The sequence below is a fragment of the Ipomoea nil genome, unplaced genomic scaffold, assembly GCF_001879475.1.
Source record: "Ipomoea nil cultivar Tokyo-kokei standard unplaced genomic scaffold, Asagao_1.1 scaffold2610, whole genome shotgun sequence".
NCBI lineage: Eukaryota > Viridiplantae > Streptophyta > Magnoliopsida > Solanales > Convolvulaceae > Ipomoea > Ipomoea nil.
In genome coordinates, this window is record NW_017619038.1 from 1,988 (window position 1) to 20,690 (window position 18,703).

At 38.9% G+C, this 18,703-nt stretch overlaps 1 protein-coding gene across 1 annotated transcript; it reads left to right on the forward strand.

Moving 5' to 3' along the window:
• The first annotated feature begins 5,875 nt into the window (after positions 1-5,875).
• LOC109154134 (uncharacterized mitochondrial protein AtMg00810-like) lies at positions 5,876-6,494 on the forward strand. Its single transcript, XM_019302001.1, has 2 exons — positions 5,876-6,224; positions 6,472-6,494. Exons 1-2 carry the CDS (start codon positions 5,876-5,878, stop codon positions 6,492-6,494), a joined length of 372 nt encoding a protein of 123 aa, XP_019157546.1.
• The last annotated feature ends 12,209 nt before the right edge of the window (positions 6,495-18,703 follow it).

An 18,703-nucleotide genomic window follows, 5' to 3' on the forward strand; every position in this document is an offset into this window, starting at 1 on the left:
TTCGAAACTAAGAAGGAGGTTGAGAAGATTTCGAAATTAGGACTTAAGGTTTCAAAATAGGTTTCGAAATCAATTCAAGTGAAGTTGGAGTAGAGGTTTCGAAATCAATTAAATAATAGAGATTGGAGATGAAATCAATTCAAGTGAAGTTGGAGTAGAGGTTTCGAAATCAATTAAATAATAGAGATTGGAGATGAAGTTAGAGATGCGGTTTGCAAAGTCAAAGTCTTCATAAGTTTCGAAATCAATTAAGATTGGAGATGAAGTTGAGATGCGGTTTCATAAGTTTCGAAAGCAATTAAGATTGGAGATGAAGTTAGAGATGCGGTTTGCAAAGTCAAAGTCTTCATAAGTCAAGTCAATATGAAGTATGAGCTGAAGTTAGAGATGCAGTATGAGATGAAGTTAGAGATGCAGTTTGCAAGTCGAAGTTAGAGATGTGGTTTACAAAGTCAAAGTCTTCATAAGTCAAGTCAATATGAAGTATGAGCTGAAGTTAGAGATGCAGTATGAGATGAAGTTAGAGATGCAGTTTGCAAGTCAAAGTCAAAGAAATGAAGTAAGAGATGAAGTCTCATCAAGCTATATATAGTAAGAGCTGAAGTTGGAGATGAAGTTCCAAAGCCACCTATAGTAAGAGTTGAAGTATGCAGTTTGCAAGTCAAAGTCAAAGAAATGAAGTAAGAGATGAAGTCTCATCAAGCTATATTAGTAAGAGCTGAAGTTGGAGATGAAGTTCCAAAGCCACATATAGTAAGAGCTGAAGTTGGAGATGAAGTTCCAAAGCTATATATAGTAAGAGCTGAAGTTGGAGATTAAATTTCAATCAAGGATTGAATTCTCACCATCAAAATGAGACCCAGATCAAGAGATCTCATTGGCCGAAACACTTCATCAGTAGCCATACAAAGAGAATAAAATACACAGAAGATGAAAGTCCCAGAAGGCGCATGATCTATATCAGAATTAGTTTAAAGCCCTTCACGTTGAAGATAAGATCTGCATCAGAAATATTTTAAGTCTCTTCACATGGACACATGCTAAGAACGGCCAAAAACATCAGAGATATTATTTTTAATATGATCTTCTGAAGAAGTACAGATTCTCTACAAAAGGCTACAAGAATTCAAATCTGAGATTTGGAATTCAAATTGAATCTAAAAATTCAAATTGAGATTGTCTTTTTCCAACGGACAACTTCTCAAAACCAGCTATAAAAGGATGAAGAATGAAGCAGATCAACTCACTTCCAACGAGCCAAAAACGTGAGATCATACGAATCCAATCTGCTTGAAAAAGCTTACATGTGAGAAAATATTCAAGTGAGAAAAACACTCAGAGAGCTCAAAGAGAAAATATTCAAGAGTGTTAATCTTCATCATTGAGAGACTTGCTGCATATTGAAGATCCATTCAAGAAGTCTCAAAGTTGGAAAGTCAGTGAACTTGTTTTCTACAAACAAGTGAATCAACAGTGTTGGAGAACACTGGACGTGATTAATGTGGGCTTGTGATCCAAAGCACTAGTTCACGGGATACGTCGAAGACGGGGGAAAGTAGCACGGAGTTGTGAAATCCTGGATTGTCACACGGAGCTGTGAGATCCGAAACAGCAGTGTCAGAGCACTGGGCGTGATTGGTGTGGGCTTGTGATCAAAAGCACCAGATCACGAATACGGTCGACCGGATCGTGAAGACGGGGGAAAGTAGCACGGGCTGTGAAATCCTGGAAAGTAGCACGGAGCTGTGAAATCCAAAGCCAGCAGTGTTGGAGCACTGGGCGTGATTAGTGTGGCTTAGTGATCAAAGCACTAGATCACGGAAATTCATTGTATCTAGGAACCAAGAAGTGTGGATATAGTGAATTGCTCTTGGACAATAAGAGCAAGTGGAGTAGGGGATTACATCACCTCCGAACCACTATAAATTGCCTTGTGTCATTTACTGCTTTATTTACTTACTGCATATCACGTTGATGTACTTGACACAATCACACAACTCGTATTTATTTATTCCGCTGCGTACAAGACTCTAACAATCTAGTTAAGAGTCTTGATCTCTCTGTTGCCTTAGCAATTGTTGTATTTGCAAAAAAGTTTAAAAGTCTATTCACCCCCCTCTAGACTTTTACCACACCCCCTTTGGACAAACACTTATGAACTTGTAGTGCTAGCTGATGATGAACCTGTAGTCAGCAAAAAAGGCAAGTCAGTGGCTTTGTTGCTGAAGCTGATCGAGAATCTGACACAGATGAAATAGATGACGAAGCATTAGCCTTGCTAACAAAGAACTTTAAGAAAATATTGAAAGGCTTCAATCGCAGGAGTCAAAGACAACCTAACAGGACACAGTACAAAAGTGGAAACTCCTCATATCAGAAAACAGAAACACCCTCCTTCTCACAGAACAGTCAGTCCCAGACTGGCCGAATAAGACAAATCAGGAGTAATCCAACTGACACAGTTAGACCTCTAAATCGATCAGTGCAATGTCGATAATGTGAAGGATTTAGACATATACCAATCTGAATGTGCAACTTATCTCAAAAGAAAGAAAGCCTATGTCAGTGGCGACCCTAAGTGATGTTGATGAGGAAGCAGCAAATGACCAGTCTGATGAAAATTGGAAACTTCGTAGCCTTCTTCACAGCGACAGAAGAAGCATTCAGAAGAATCGTACATATCATCAGATGACTTTGAAGAGAGACATACACAACTAGAACTGGAATTTGCTAAACTAGTTGGAAGTTGGGAACAATTGGTGAAAGTCAATAAGAGTCTGAATGAAGATCTGAAGCAGTGAGATGATCTCCTGAAGAAACTAAACACTGAACTCGTCTTAAAAGAAGATCTTATTACTCAGATAAGATCATGAGAGGAAAATTTGATAAAGGAACTGGAGGATCTAAAGAAGAATATCAAGATGATGGATACCACCTCTACCTTAGACAAAATTCTGGATTCTGGTCGAAATCCCAATGATAAAAAGGGACTCGGTTTTGAACGAGGAGAGTCCTCAAAGACGGCACCTATGTTTATAAAAGAAGGTACATCAGTTGATAAACCGATTCATAGTTATGAACAAGGTCAATCATCTCGGTCAACTCAGTTAAAACAGAAAGGAATCATGCACACTCGGATTGCTGACACTAAATCTGGCAAGATCAAATTTCAATCGCAGTACTCAAGGTTCAGGACTAAGTTTGAAAAAGTTAGACAATACGTACCCAACTGTCACTATTGTCAAACAAAATGAAACACTCGACCTGAATGTTATTTCTTCTACAGAGATCAAAGGAAGGAGAAATAATAGAACAAGTCTATTACTCCCTTCGTAAGACAGGTTTGGGTCAGGAAATCAGAAGTAATATGCTATCCCACAATCATTCTGACCGCCTCTATGACTGAAGCAAGATGGTATTTCGACAGTGGATGTTCCAGACATATGACTGGGAATGTCAAGTGTCCATGTCTGTTCAACCTAGCAGTGGATCAGTTACGTATGGGGACAGGCAAAAAGGAAAGATAGTTGGAAAAGGTACCCTAAATGTGCCAGTCTACCACATCTGGATGAAGTTCTCTTAGTCAGTGGCCTAAAAGCAAATCTTATTAGCATCAGTCAGCTGTGTGATCAGAATTGGAATGTGTGCTTCAATCGTGAATGTTGCAGAGTCCGTGATAAAGCAGATCAAGTGGTAATGGAAGGAACACGATCCTCTGACAATTGTTATGTTCTGACAAATGAAACTGCATGTTAATATCTAAAACAGACGAATCAAAACTGTGGCATCGACGATTGGGTCACATAAACTTCAGAGATATGGAAAAATGATCAAATTAGATGCTGTTCGTGGGATACCTAAGCTCAAAATAGAATAGGAAGGAGTTTGTGGTGCATGTGCCATTGGAAAGCAAATAAGAGCTCTTCACAAAGCAGTAAAAATAATCACTACTGAGAGATGTTTAGAACTGTTCATATAGACCTCATGGGACCAACTCTGACTGAAAGCATTGGCAGAAAGAAATACATCTTTGTGTGTGTAGATGACTTCTCTCGGTTTAGCTGGGTATACTTTCTGAGGGAAAAATCTGAGGCATTCCAATGCATTCAAAACTCTATGCATAAGAGTTCAAAAAGAAAAAGACGAACCCATAATAAAAATCCAAAGACTGAGAAGTGATCATCGGAAAGAGTTTGAAAACTCCTTATACTCATATTTCTGTTCCGAAAGTGGTATAGCTCATGAGTTCTCGGCTCCCAGAACAGCACAGCAGAATGGTGTGGTGGAAAGAAAGAATCGGACCTTGCAGGAAATGGCTAGAGTAATGTTACATGCATCGCATCTGCCATAGCGTTTCTGGGCTGAAGCAGTGCACACAGCATGTCATACTGTGTATAGAGTCTATCTCAGACCAGGTACGTCTAAGACACCATATGAGATATGGAAAGGGAAGAAGCCAAATTTAAAGTACTTTCATGTGTTTGGAAACAAGATGCTATGTGCTAATTGATAGGGAACAAAGAGGAAAGTTTGAACCCAAGAGTGATGAGGGCATCTTTCTTGGATACTCTCCAAACAGTCGAGCTTATCGAGTTTACAGCAAAAAGAACTCAATCAGTCATGGAATCAGTGAACGTTGTTATAGATGACAATCCAGAAGAATCATATGAAACATCGGTGATTGATCTAGAGACAGATCTCCCTATCAGTGAGTCGTTAAAAACAGTTGAGGAAACCAAACTGTCTGACACACATGATTCATCAGAAGAAGATAAAGAAAACCCTGAAAAGGAGAACCCTCTCTCGGATGGTGATGGTAAGAACAAGCCCACCAGAACTCAGAAAAATCATCCATCAGACAACATAATTCGTAATCCAACAGATGGAATGAACACCAGGAGTTGAATGAGAAGCAATCTGATAGAAATATCCGGCTTTGCCTGCTACACCTCAAAAATAGAACCGAAAAATGTGAAGGAAGCCTTGCAGGATGATTTATGGCGAAGGCAATGCAAGAGGAGCTACATCAGTTTGAACGAAATCATGTATGGGATCTGGTACCAAGACCTGACCGAGTTAACATAATCGGAACAAAGTGGATCTTCAAAAATAAAACTGATGAAGCCAGTAACATTGCAAGAAACAAGGCTCGTCTAGTTGCTCAAGGATATACCCAAATAGAGGGAATTGACTATGATGAAACGTTTGCTCCTGTTGCAAGACTGGAGTCAATCAGAATTTTGTTGGCAGTAGCGTGTATTCTGGGATTCACACTGTTTCAGATGGATGTTAAGACAGCGTTCTTGAATGGTTATCTGCATGAAGATATCTGTGTGGCACAACCTAAAGGATTTGAAGACCCAGTTCATCCGACGCATGTCTACAAGCTCAGAAAAGCTCTCTATGGGCTTAAACAAGCTCCAAGGGCATGGTACGAACGTCTGACACAGTATCTGTTGCATCATGGGTATAATCGAGTGTTGATAAGACCTTATTTGTTAAAACCACTAGAAGTCATGCTACTATAGCTCAGATCTATGTAGATGATATTGTCTTCGGGTCTACTCTACAGAAATATACTGATGACTTAGTGAAGGTTATGAAGGAAGAATTTAAAATGTCTATGGTTGGTCAACTGACTTATTTTCTAGGACTTCAAGTGAAACAGAGTCCTGGAGGCTACTTTATCTCACAAGAAAAGTGTGCTAAGAATTTGGTCAAGAAGTTCGATCTGGAATCATGCAAAACTCACAGGACTCCTATCTCCACCTCCACAAAGGTATCAAAAGATGATACAGGTGCATCAGTTGATAACACAGTCTATTGAAGTCTGATTGGAAGTCTGCTCTACTTAACCGCTAGTCGACCAGATATAATGTTCAGTGTTGGAATGTGTGCAAGATATCAATCAAATCCCAAAGAATCACATTTGATAGCTGCTAAATGGATCTTGAAATACATCAAGGGAACAATTCAGTATGGGATATGGTATTCCAAGGACAGTGAACTTAGTCTGATTGCATATTGTGATGCTGATTGGGCAGGAAATATTGATGACAGGAAAAGTACATCAGGTGCATGCTTCTTTGTTGGAAAGAATTTAGTATCATGGCTAAGCAAGAAACGGAATTCAATCTCTCTAAGTACTGCAGAGGCAGAATATATAGCAGCTGGAGGATGTTGCACTCAGTTGGTCTGGATGAAGCAAATGCTTCTAGATTATGGTCTCACTCAAAGGACTATGACACTCTACTGTGACAATATCAGTGCAATAAATATTTCAAAGAACCCAGTTCAACATTCCAGAACGAAGCATATTGATATAAGGCATCACTATATCAGAGACTTGGTAGAATCAAAGGAGATAGAGTTGGAATATATTCAAACAGATAAGCAATTGGCTGACATACTGACTAAGCATCTGGACGCAAATTAGTTTGAGATTCTCAGATCTGCTCTGAGAATCTGCAGGATTGATTAATAAGGCAGAATGATAATACAGAAGGAGAGGGTATGGTGGTCTCAATCACGGGTCAAAATTACATCTTTGACTTCCTTTTTAATCTCTCTTCTATTTTTGTTAAGATAATATCTTAACCTTGGTTACCAAATTTAATTCGCATTTTCAAAATTCAAATCTTCCGTTTAATCCCTAAAAAGGAGCTATACTGTTGCGTCAATCACATCACAGCTGCATGGATTCTGACAGCCGCATTGAATAGTGTTCATCACCCTTGGGATTATATATTTTATCGGGTCAATATTGATGGAAGAAGAGTCCTAATTTCTACTTTTCTCTATGATAATCGCTTACTGATCTTCTACCTAGGGTTTCTCTCTTCTCTTTCCCAACTCGCACAACTATGGCGGATGCAGTGAGGAATATTATCATCAAGCTAGGAAGGAAAATCCATTCACCAGAAACCGCTACGAAGCATGTAAAAACTCTTCTTCAACTCGCAATGAAAAAGAAGTTGAAGCTTGACTCTGCTCTCCGCGACGAAATCATTGTCACAGTGCTTTCAGCCTACCCGGAGTTCTATGCGGACTGGTCCGACGATGATACAAGTGATCTTTTGATGTTGGCTTCCAAAGCGAGTGATGACTAACCCTGCGTTCATTCCTGAGCCTGAAGATGGAAATCGTGCTGGGGCTTTCGTCCAATATTTCGCCCAAAGGGCTCTAGAATCGGAAGAAGTCTCGCGTCGACGGGCAGCAGCTCAACCTCTCTACCTTCAAGCTGCACAGGACGAAGCCAAACACCGTCTTGAGACTCTTCGCAACAGGTCTAATACTTCTGAAACTCCTATTGAGATTTCCCCTGATAAGCCTGATGAATTACTTTCTGATGATATTGAGTCTGCTTTGCTTATTGTACAATCTACTAAAGAGAATGCTTTACTGTCTATGAAATCCTCTGTGTCTACTGATCCCCACCTTGTGTCTTCTGAAAATATTGAGCCTACAAAAGTAGTTCTAGACATTGAGTCTGAAGGGAAAGATAAACAATCTGACAAAGTAAAAAATTTGAGCCTGGTTGTTTACTCTGCTGATGTTGAGCGATCTGCTATTTCTGTTGTGCCTCTATCTAAGGTTGCTAAGTCACCGGTTGAAGTGTGTCCAGTTGATGATCCTCTTAAGTTGTCTACTGAAATTGAAGCTGACAAACCTTCAAGCCCTCGTCCCTCTGCTACGATTGATGGAGTTCCGGTTTATACATCCTCTACCTTGGCTGAGAGCCTTGACCACATCCGACACTTTGCGGGTTTACCTTCTGCTTCTGTACCTGAACCATATAGATTTATTCATCCTGATGATCCCTCTGTGCAGATAGACAGTGATGATGAGAAAATACTGGCTGAACTGTATGGTCCACAAGCCCCGTTGTCTAGACCTCTTACAGTGGAAGCGACAGCACATCCAGACTCCACTACATTCAAAATTAGAGAAGTCTCCAAACTTCTTGGCTCTTCGTCTGCTCCTGTGTCTAAAACAAGCCACTCGGTTTCACCAAGCCCAACTGATCATTCTCCAGCCAGAGAAACAAGAAAATCTAAACACAAAGGTGTTCTAGACAGAGTAGCCGTTGAAACCAGTGATGATAATCTTGACATTGTTCAACCTGAGCAAAGATGACAATCTGCTGAATTAGTAAAGGCTGAAAGTGACCCACCTGTTCAACAAGTGTTTAAAATTTTGAGATCGTCTGTCAAGAACAAGGCCCCTGCTACGATTTCCACTACTTTTACCAGAAAGATGAAACCCACTACAAGGTCAAGAGGAAGGAGTGTCACTCCTGATGTCCAAGCTGCTTCGGACAATCCTGAAACCACCATTTACCAACCTCAGTTTGTTTCTGCTACAGCTCAAGGCAAGTGGTCTACGATGGTACGACGAGAGCTTATAGTTCAGAGGTCGGTTGATGAGAATCAGTTGAACTCTGTTTGTGACATTTTACCCTTGCTGAGTGAGGTTGGCCTCATGAAGACTGTCACCTCCATTTGCCCCTACTCGAAGCTGCTGACCTACGAGTTGTACTGCAATCTGAATGAAGAAATTGACAATATTACGGGGACCCGGTGCATGCAGATTTTCATCAGAGGAAAGTGGTATGTTTTCGATCCAGACATGATTAATGACTACTATGGATTGAAGGCTGTTGATGAAGAAGAGATTACGGACTGGGATTTGGTTGCAAGGACTCTCACTGGTGATCAAACTCCTGTATGGCCTACAGGTGATATTGACACTCTGTCTAGCTCGAAGCTTACCTCCAAATATGTTATTCTGCACCGTATTGCCCTGCACAATTGGCTCCCTTCTGCCCATTTTCATACGGTTGGCAAGCAACTGGCTACTCTCCTGTTCCGTATTGGCACAAAAATGTCCATTGATCTGGGGAAGTGGATCTTCTATCATTTCCTCACATTGATTCATCCGAGGGAACAGAAGGTAAGACTGTCTTATCCTAATCTCATATTTGGAGTTCTGACGTCGTAGGGCCTAGTACCAATGCCAAGTGAGATTATCAGTCCAACTCTGCTCTATACTGTTGATCCAGGACTCTTGAATGTCAAGCACATCCAAGATGTTACACTTGTTAACGCTCCTCCATCATCTAACGATGACACTCCTGTTGACGACTCGCCCCATTCTATACAGAGGATCATATCTTTGATTATCATGCCTCTTCTCAAGAATATATGTTCTTGGTGATTATGATGAAGAACTTGAGAAGAACTATCGTTGCTTAAACGAAAGGACGCGAAGATCACTCAGTTGTGGGAACAACGTGGGACTGCGTTATTGAAGCGGACTGCATCAGAGTTAGCTCTCCAATCGAAGGGATTTCATTGGACTTCTGCATGCGTGGCTCTCCGTCTTCAACAATCCACTAAACCTTTGTAGACTGGGTACGTACCTTGTGTGGGGCACTTGGGTGAGATTGTTGTTTCTCTACCTTTGTACATTGAATTATGAGTTAGTGGATTGGACGCCTCGGTGATCGTCCCCCAAATGTAGATACACACCGTATCGAACTGGGTAAACATCGTATGTGTTGATTTGTTATCTGCTTTAGTTTTTTCCTCTACGAACTAATCTACAATCTATCTATCTGACTGACAATTCACGTCTCCGAATCAGTCACTCCATTACACCAGTTGTTTATCTCTAATAATCATCTTAAACTGGGGAAATGCAAAATTACAAGAAGAATGACTCTTATTGGATGCTGGATTTGGAGATCTAGGCCTCTCTGTTAGTGCCTTGATCTCTTGTAACAGTTTGGCCTCACTGCCTTTTGACTCCATTAATTCATTCTGAGTATCTTTAAGGCGTTTTTCATTACTCTCTTTTTCATTTTTTAGAAACTGATTTTCATGTATGAGTTCAAGATTTACTTTGATGATTTGTTCCCATTTAGCATGCAGCTGTGTATATGACTCTAGCAGTTCTTGTATATCATTTTCGTTTCCGTTGTCATTCTCATGATTTGTGGTGAATGCTATGAAATTAGTGTTGATATCTTCTTCATTGTTTGAGTCATCGCTTAGTGTTGTCACATATGTTTTGTTCTTCCTTTTAAAGTATATTGGACATTCTGACTGGATGTGTCCAAACCCTTTGCACTCATAGCATTGTATCCCTTCTGTGTTTGATAGTCATTCTCTTGGAAACTCCATTAGGATCCTGCTAGTAACTTAAGCAGTTTGGCTCTGATACCAATTGAAATTTGCAAACACGCAGCACTAACGTTGTAACACAAACGATTTGTAACGCAGTTCGGGCAAACAACCCTAATCTGCGAGGCACTTCTCAATTTGGAAACTTGCCTAAATCCGCTAAAAGCTCAATATTTAAAGTACACTGTTTGGAACATGAGATTACACAATAGAATGATCTTTCCTACCAAACTATTGAAACCTAAACACATGTACTACTTTCCAGGGGAATTTAGTATCCTATTCTCAAAGACTCTCGTACCTCACAAGATTAATGTTGAATGCTTGAGTTCTACAATAAAAGACAATCCCTATTTATAGTAACTACTCCTAACAGATTCGTGAATAACAAAGCTATTCCTAATCAAACTAGAAATAGAAAAACTTCAATAACAATTCCCTTTAGCTATTCCTCTTATGACTGGTATTCCATTATAGAACTGGAATTCTTTTTGCACATAACTTTGACAAAACACTTTGAGTCAACAAGTACAATATAGGTAAATATAAGAAACTCATTTTGAAAATAGAATACATATATACTTATGAGACTCTAATTTAAATCTAAGATCACGACTCACGATACATTAACAGACTCAACAGTATAGAATAATCATAAAGACTAACATGTGTCCTAAGAACACGTTGCAAGGCATAATAGACAGATAAGCATATAAATAGAAAATAGAGACAACAAATGCATTCAAGACAATCAGTTAGCAAGTAATCAACAAAACACACAATCCATCTTCCAACCTTATACCAAGTTCCAACCTTGTAGATCCCCTCTGTCCTTATATCAGTTCCAACCTATACCTCCAGGCCACCCTTATATCACCACCCCTTATTCCTCCGGGCAACTACATGCCCCTACCGACAAACCACCTATCAACCACCAACATATCAAGATGGTGCCGCAGTGCCATTCACATGATCCGCACCTCTAGTGCCAATATCAAGGGGTTAGCGCATATAGGTCTAACATGACACCACAACACTTATAACCTGACCCATGCTCAACGGCAAGCTAGTCGAAGGTGGGTTTATGCCTTTAGCATAGTAACCGCTATGGCCTGTACCTTTAGTACAATGACCGGACACAAGTGATGCCAATCTCCAACAATTCATTTCCACCAATCACAATCTCATCATCATCATCATCATTCACACCGGCCATTGCACAATGACCACGATACTCATCACCATTCAATCAAGCAACACATAATCAAATAACAATCAAGGCATAACAACAACGACACGTATTACACATCAATTCCTAGAACGATACTCAAAACACCAAACGAGACTCATACACGACAAACGGGGTACAACGGGACATGACGGGACACGGGGAAACAACAAACGGGGAAAAACACCACGAACCACGCCGGGTTTCCAGCGGGTGGAGGACCACCCGCCGACAGCGACGCACCATTCCAGCGGGTGCCCTGCCGGCAGTCGCCTGCCCACTGGAATAATAACCCGGGCAGCGGGTAGGTGGCGGGCACCCCTGCCCCCACCTACCCCCCACTGACTCAAGGGCAACTTTTATGTCCCGGGATCTCTCATGGAACCCGAAACCATGTCCAGACACATTCAAACACATAATGACAACACCACGGATCCAATTAACGGAATTAAATCAAGAATCACGCCAAATACGTTCTAACACGATTCCTAAACATGCCAAGACCCAACATAAATCAAATAACGGTTCAGGAGCATCCGGAACCACAAGAATTCTATATGCAAAGTCCTAGGCTAGACTCAACACCCGATCATGCATAATCCCACCCAACTATACAAAGAGCATCATAATACGAGATTCACGATATACCCTAGGACTCTAGACACAATCAAAATACAAGATCATTCATATAATCAATTACAATATATAGAACATCTAGATTATCACATAAACACAATATAAACCCTAGACAAAGCTTTATCAAGACTCAAACACAGAATTACATATCAAAGGAGCCAATGAATAAGATATAGAAAGAAAATAGGTTTTGTCGAGACATGGGTTACTTCTTAGCCCTAACCAATTTCCCTGGCTACTAAGGTTCTTCTCTAAGATTCTCCTTCCAATTAATCTTCCTAGGCTTGTTGGTGGGGGATTTCCTCGGCTGGAGTTCCTGCGAGTAATTTCGAGTGAGGGAAGGGAGATGAAGGGTTCTATCTGTTTCCTAATCTCATATTTATATGTTTAGGGGAAACTTATTCAAGGTCTGAATAATAAGGCCCGCTTTCCTTATTCCCTATGGGCTTAAGGGTCCTGGTTCAGCTAAAGGTTCACGATTCATCGTGGACCACCTGGGCTAATTAAGGGAATTATAATTAGATTAAATCCCTTTTAATTATTTTAATTAGCGGAATTGATTTAATAATTAATTCAGACTTGAAGGTCGTAACACGGGGTGGTACAATTTCTTGTGCAAAACAACTCACCCAAAACTTCACAAATCCAACATAGATCAACAATAACTCATCAATAGCTCAACCACAACAATAATTTAGCATTCCTAAGCAACATTTTCTCATTTCTAACACTTTAACAGAGTAAAAATAGAGGTGGGAGTCCATGAGTTATACCTTTGTTGCATCTTCTTCCTTGTATGGATCCATTCTTCCTTCCCTCTTAGCTAGCATTCCCTTCACCTCCTAAACCCCTCATACGACCAAGCAAGCCACAAGGAAAGAACCTCAGAGATTGAAGGCAAAAGAAGTAGAAGTCTTTAAGAAGAAAATGGATGGATGGATGAGAAAAATACTTACTGTGTTTTCTTTGGTTTGCAGAGAGCTCAATGGGAGGCCAAGAAATGGGATAAGGGAAAGAAAATGAGCTTGCTGTTCTTTTTATATGGGTTCAAAACCCTAGGAAGATACTCATTGATTGGTGGAGGGCAAAGTGGTCTTTTGGTTGGTTCTAAAAAATATCAGGCAAGGAGTAGAATGCTTGTGGTTCACCTTGCAACATGGACCTTAGTTTAGTAATGTGATTTTAAATAGTTTGGGGTCAAAAATAGATTTTTCCAAAAATGTTTTCTAGATAAACACTTGGTTAAGGTTTCTCAGATTTCTCTCGGTTTCACTCAGATTGACTTTTGGGTCAAAACTTGGTACATAATGTACCCGAGAATTTATGATTTTTGAAATGGAATAAATCTTGGTGCTGAATTTATTTAAAAACGTGGCTAAAATAATTAATTCAAACACCATTTTCAAAATAAAAATTTTGGAAGAGTGAAAAATGGCTATTTTGGAATTTTGTAAAATAAAATTTAGAAAACAAATTTTTGGGTTGTCACAAAAGATTTCGTTGCAGGTCGCTGGGTGTAGTTGCCAGCTGTGCAGAGATTCATTGTATAATAAGTGATCATTGTAGCTTGACTATATGTTGTGTTCTCTGATCTTAAGAAATTTATATGTTTTCTGACGAATCTGTTTCGTCTTGTATTTGCTTGCAAACTGTGTTCTTATTTTGCGCGCGCATTGTATCCTTGATGCAAACCTGCAATTGATCTACTGAAATGCTGTTTCCTTTTGTGACTAGCCACTGTTTACAATTGTTAAATGTTTATGTTTTCCTTTTCATTTCATGTTTCTCTTTTCACTTTTAATAATAAGAGTAGTTGTATTTCCAGTTGTATTGAGCAATGCAGGTGCAGGGTAAAAGTCGGAAGTGTTTTACTTCCGATGAAGCTCGTGAGCGTAAAAGAAAAAGGGTTGTAGTTGCACGGCAAAAAGTGGCTACTAATCTAGGTACTACTATTCCATCACCAGATGTTAGGGCCGGGCTATCGGATGGTCAGCCATCAAATCCTGATTCTGCTGCACGTAACACAGGTACACAACCACCTTCTCTGTTTTACAAATGTTGTGGTTCATTTCTTTCGGGCTGTACCTGACTGCTGTTCATTTGTTCTTCCTCTGTTCATTGTCATCTATGTGCGGTGTGGATTGTTGCTGGAATGTGTTATTTGCGAATGTTTCTCGACACAAATCCACAATTGTTTATTGTTTGCTTATAAATGCACATATTTCTTACACCTTGAAACATAAACATTTATTCGTTGATTTTATTACTCGCATTTAAAAAAAAAAACATTATGTGCATTCGGAAATTGCTCTGCGATTTGCTGCAATTCTGTATCCATCGGTCTTGTATTACAGACGAGCCTCTTATTTTGCCGGTTGTTCCTGACTGTAGTTATTGTGGAGCAATTCGTATGGCCTATGAACAACCTCAGTTCTGCTGTTGCAGAGGGGAAGTTTTACTTGTGTCAAACAACATGCCAGATTTATTAAAGCAACTATATACTGGGAGTGATGATGGAGCAAACAATTTCTGGACATTTGTTAGGACTTACAATAATACATTTGCGTTCACTTCTCTTGGTATCCATAAGTCTGACCCGAATCTGTCCAAGCGTAATAAAGGCATTTATACTTTCAAAGTTCAAGGTCAGATGTATCATTTTATCAATGACATGTTGCCTGATGGTTGCCCGCCGCGTAGTCTTCAACTGTATTTTTATGATACTGATCATTAAAATACAGAATAGAATTGGGGTTGTTGCGCGCTTAGATAAAGATATCGTAACAAAATTGGTCGTTGTTATGTCTTGCAATCCATACACACAATTTTTAGGAATCTCAAGGAAGTTGTTCACTCTGATGAGTTCAGTATTTGTTTGAACTCTTCACCCGCACTAGATCAGAGAGTTTATAACACCCCGACAACTTCGTATGTCGCTGCTGTCTGGATTGAAAATTCTGATGGTATTCGGGATAATAGGAATATTCGTGTATATGCACATTGTGGCCGCTCTCAAAATATTCAATACTATTATGGCTGTTATGTAGGGAACGCAATATATAAGGGCATAAGCATTTCCTATCCTATCACTAGTGAAAATTAACGCGAAAGACCAGAGGGAAAAGTATTATGAAAAACACTCTGCAAACCTGAATAAAGAAATTGGGAAGAAAGAAGGGCTAAAAGCTTCATCAATCTCTCATGGAATCAGGTTAGTATTTTAACGCTTCCGATTAAAGTATTGATTAAATCATTCAATGCCCATTGTTATAGTTTTACGTGTGGTATCAAGAGCAATGTTAGGTATAATGGTTTACCAATTTTGTTTTGAAATTTGTGTATATATATGCGTTAATCTTGTATTGAAATTATATATATGCATATTATGGTTGTATACATATACTAAAGTTTTGACGAATTAAAGATGATTTTGATGAATTAAGGTTTAATTATCAGAATTTGAATCGTTCAATCGTCGACTAGACGACCGGACCGGTCATCCGTAGCCAACCGTCTTCTCCAGCCTTGCGGCTGGAGAAAACAATTTTGGGCCGTGATGGGCTCTAGCCAATTTGGTTAGAGCCCTAGCCCATTTTTGTTAAATTATTATTATTATTATAATAATAATAATAATAATAATAATAATAATAATAATAATATTATTATTATTATTATTATTATTATTATTATTATTATTATTATTATTATTATTATTTTGTCTATTGTTGTGAGGAGTGTTAGTCACCAAATTGGCCTGGCTAAATAACAATTAGATTAAAATAAATTAAAATTTTGTCCACTTAAATTGTATTTCAGTCTATTAAGGATTATGAGAGTCACCAAAGTGGCCTTGTTATATAATATTTGGACTAAATGAATGTGTTATATGGCAATAAAATTCTATTTCACTCATTAAAGATGTCTATTTTTTAGCTTGTTATTCAACAAAGTGATCTAGTTAGATGGTGATAGATATTGATAAAAATAGAATTTATTTTGCCCAAATCATTGAGATGCCTTAGATGATAATTACAATAATTATAAATTATATTGCTATGAGATTGCCCAAAGGTGAATCACTGCAAATAATTTATAATACTTAAAGAATATGATTTTAGTGCTTTGTCAAATAACTTTGTTTATTCAAAGATGACTTGCTTATTTGACTAGTACTTGATTAGTATTATTATTGTTTTATGTATTGTTGGTGATGGGAAATATACCCCGGGTTCAGGCTCCCCGTACGCTCGGTGGTCCTGCTTGGGTCGGGTCAAACGTTCGCATTAGGGTCAACAGGTCAAAGTCAACCCTCCAACCCTTGACCCTATAAATAGGGCATTAGCCCTCCAAGTTAGGGGTTCCTCCCTCTCTTCTCCACTAGCTCTCTCCTCCACCACACTCTCTCTCTCTCTCTATACTCACAATCCACTCTCCCTTTTCTCTAGAAAGCATAAGAACACAATTATGAATAAAAGAGTATTTGAGCTATTTCCTCTTGTTTACATACATGATTGTTAATACATACGTCCCACATACATGGGAATTAACCCTATCAGTTGGCATCTATTAAATTTATGTAAGTCTGAATTGTTTAAACGCTTAGCATAAAAGCATTAAAGTGTAAATATGAATTGTAGATAAGTCAATTGCAGGAAACCTGATGACGGAACTAACTTCTAAGAAGTTTGGTTGGTCTATGCAATCCATGATTATTGAGACCAAATGGCCAATATTGTAGCAAAATTAAAGGGGATGGGGATGGAGTTGTTTGAATCATGGCTAGTTCATCTAGTCATTAACTCACTTCCACTAGCAGAGTTTGGACAATTCCATGTGAACTACAATACTGTTAGAGAACATAGGAGTTTTAAAGAAACCAAACATTTGCTGGTTCAAGAGGAAACGGGATTAAAGAAGTTAAGACATCACTCCATCCACTTCACATCTCAAGGAGATTCAAGCGCCAATAAAAGAAAACCAGGTAAAAGGGGCAAGACCCAACATAACTATAACACCCTCGATTTTACGAAGTAAACAAAGCAATTAAAACTTAGGGATAAAGATTAAACTAATCATTAAGTAGTAAAAGTTGCGGAAGCTAAACAGTTAACCGGGGAATGTTATGCCACATCTAACTAAATTATTAGATGCACAGGCAAAGTTCAGCTACTCAATCCAAAACCGTCATAAAATCCACATGACTAAAGTCTAAGACACGCAGGCCACAAAGTCTAGACTAAGAGAGAAAGGCAGGCTACGCTAAACAACACCTTCTTCTAGCGCACTCAAGAACGAACTACTCTGTACCTTTAAAACATAAGGGGTAACACCCGTTAGCGAATAATGCTAAGTAACCCACTACTACGTGTTGAGTACTTATAATATAGATATAAAAAAATCATTTGAGACTTGGAATACATAGATATATTCTTAGCAACACTAGCTTTAAAAATGAGAGATAGACACATCATTTGACTCATCAAGAGATTCACTCATTCATACCGACCAACAACGGTTAAGCAAGATATCAATACAAATGACAAGGACACAGAATAATCATCAAGATACGATAATCAATATCAATCAGAAGATAACATCAATACATGCTCATAAGCAAATGAAAGTCAAGGATCGCAATCAATGACCGTTTCTAAGTTCCAACCTTATACTAAGTTCCAACCTTTACACCGCTCCATCCTTATTTCAGTTCCAACCTGTACCTCCAGGCCACCCTATACAACCAGTCCAACCTTATTCCTCCTGGAGCCATAGCTCCCCGCCTACTTGCCGCCAGCTTTTCATAATGATCATGATCATGATATATAATAACCCCTTTCATTGAGCAAAGCTCATAACCGCCAGCTTTCAATCATAAACACATAGTCATCGACATATGTGACACCCCGCAAATCTAATTACTAATTGGGGATTAATTGAAGAATTAATCCAAACACATAGTAATCCATTTCTAAAAATCCTGAAATTTAATAGTCGAGGGACTAGAATTTGACTAGTCACTTAAGTCAATCAAGTGTACCTTGTGCTTTATGGTTTGTGCCCTTACCCCTTGTCTTTCCAACATTAGTAAGGGTAAAAGTGGCCTTTCACCCATGAATTGTTGTTCAAGCTATCCCTAGCAAGACATTTCATTCATTCCTCACTCAATGCTTAAGTCTCAAACACTCTAGCATCTCTCTAAAAGAACCTAGCTTATTCTTCAAGCAAAAAGGAGAACCTCCTAGCATTGCAAGATCCTTCTCCAAGATTCCTACTTTCTTCTTCCCAAGCAAAGGAAAGGGTAAGGTTCATAGATTTTTAGTGTTTCTAGCCATCTTTTGGGTGTCTTTATCTAAGTTAGAATCTTTCTTGTGTTTTGGCTTGTGTAAGAAGTTGGTGAGAAAGAAGAGCTCTAAGAAAAGGCTTAAGAGGGTAAAAAGGAGAAGTTGTTAAGCTACAAAGGTAACCCATGCTATACAAAACCTATTTTCTTACCTAAATTATGATTATTGGCTTCTATTTGATGTTCTTGATGTGATTTGTGAGATTTGATGCATGATCTTGTGATGATGCATGTTTAGAGCTTGTATTTAGGTTTCTTGAATGCCATTACTTGGTTATTTCTTGGGCTCAAGTCATAACTTTGTTGTGTGTGAGA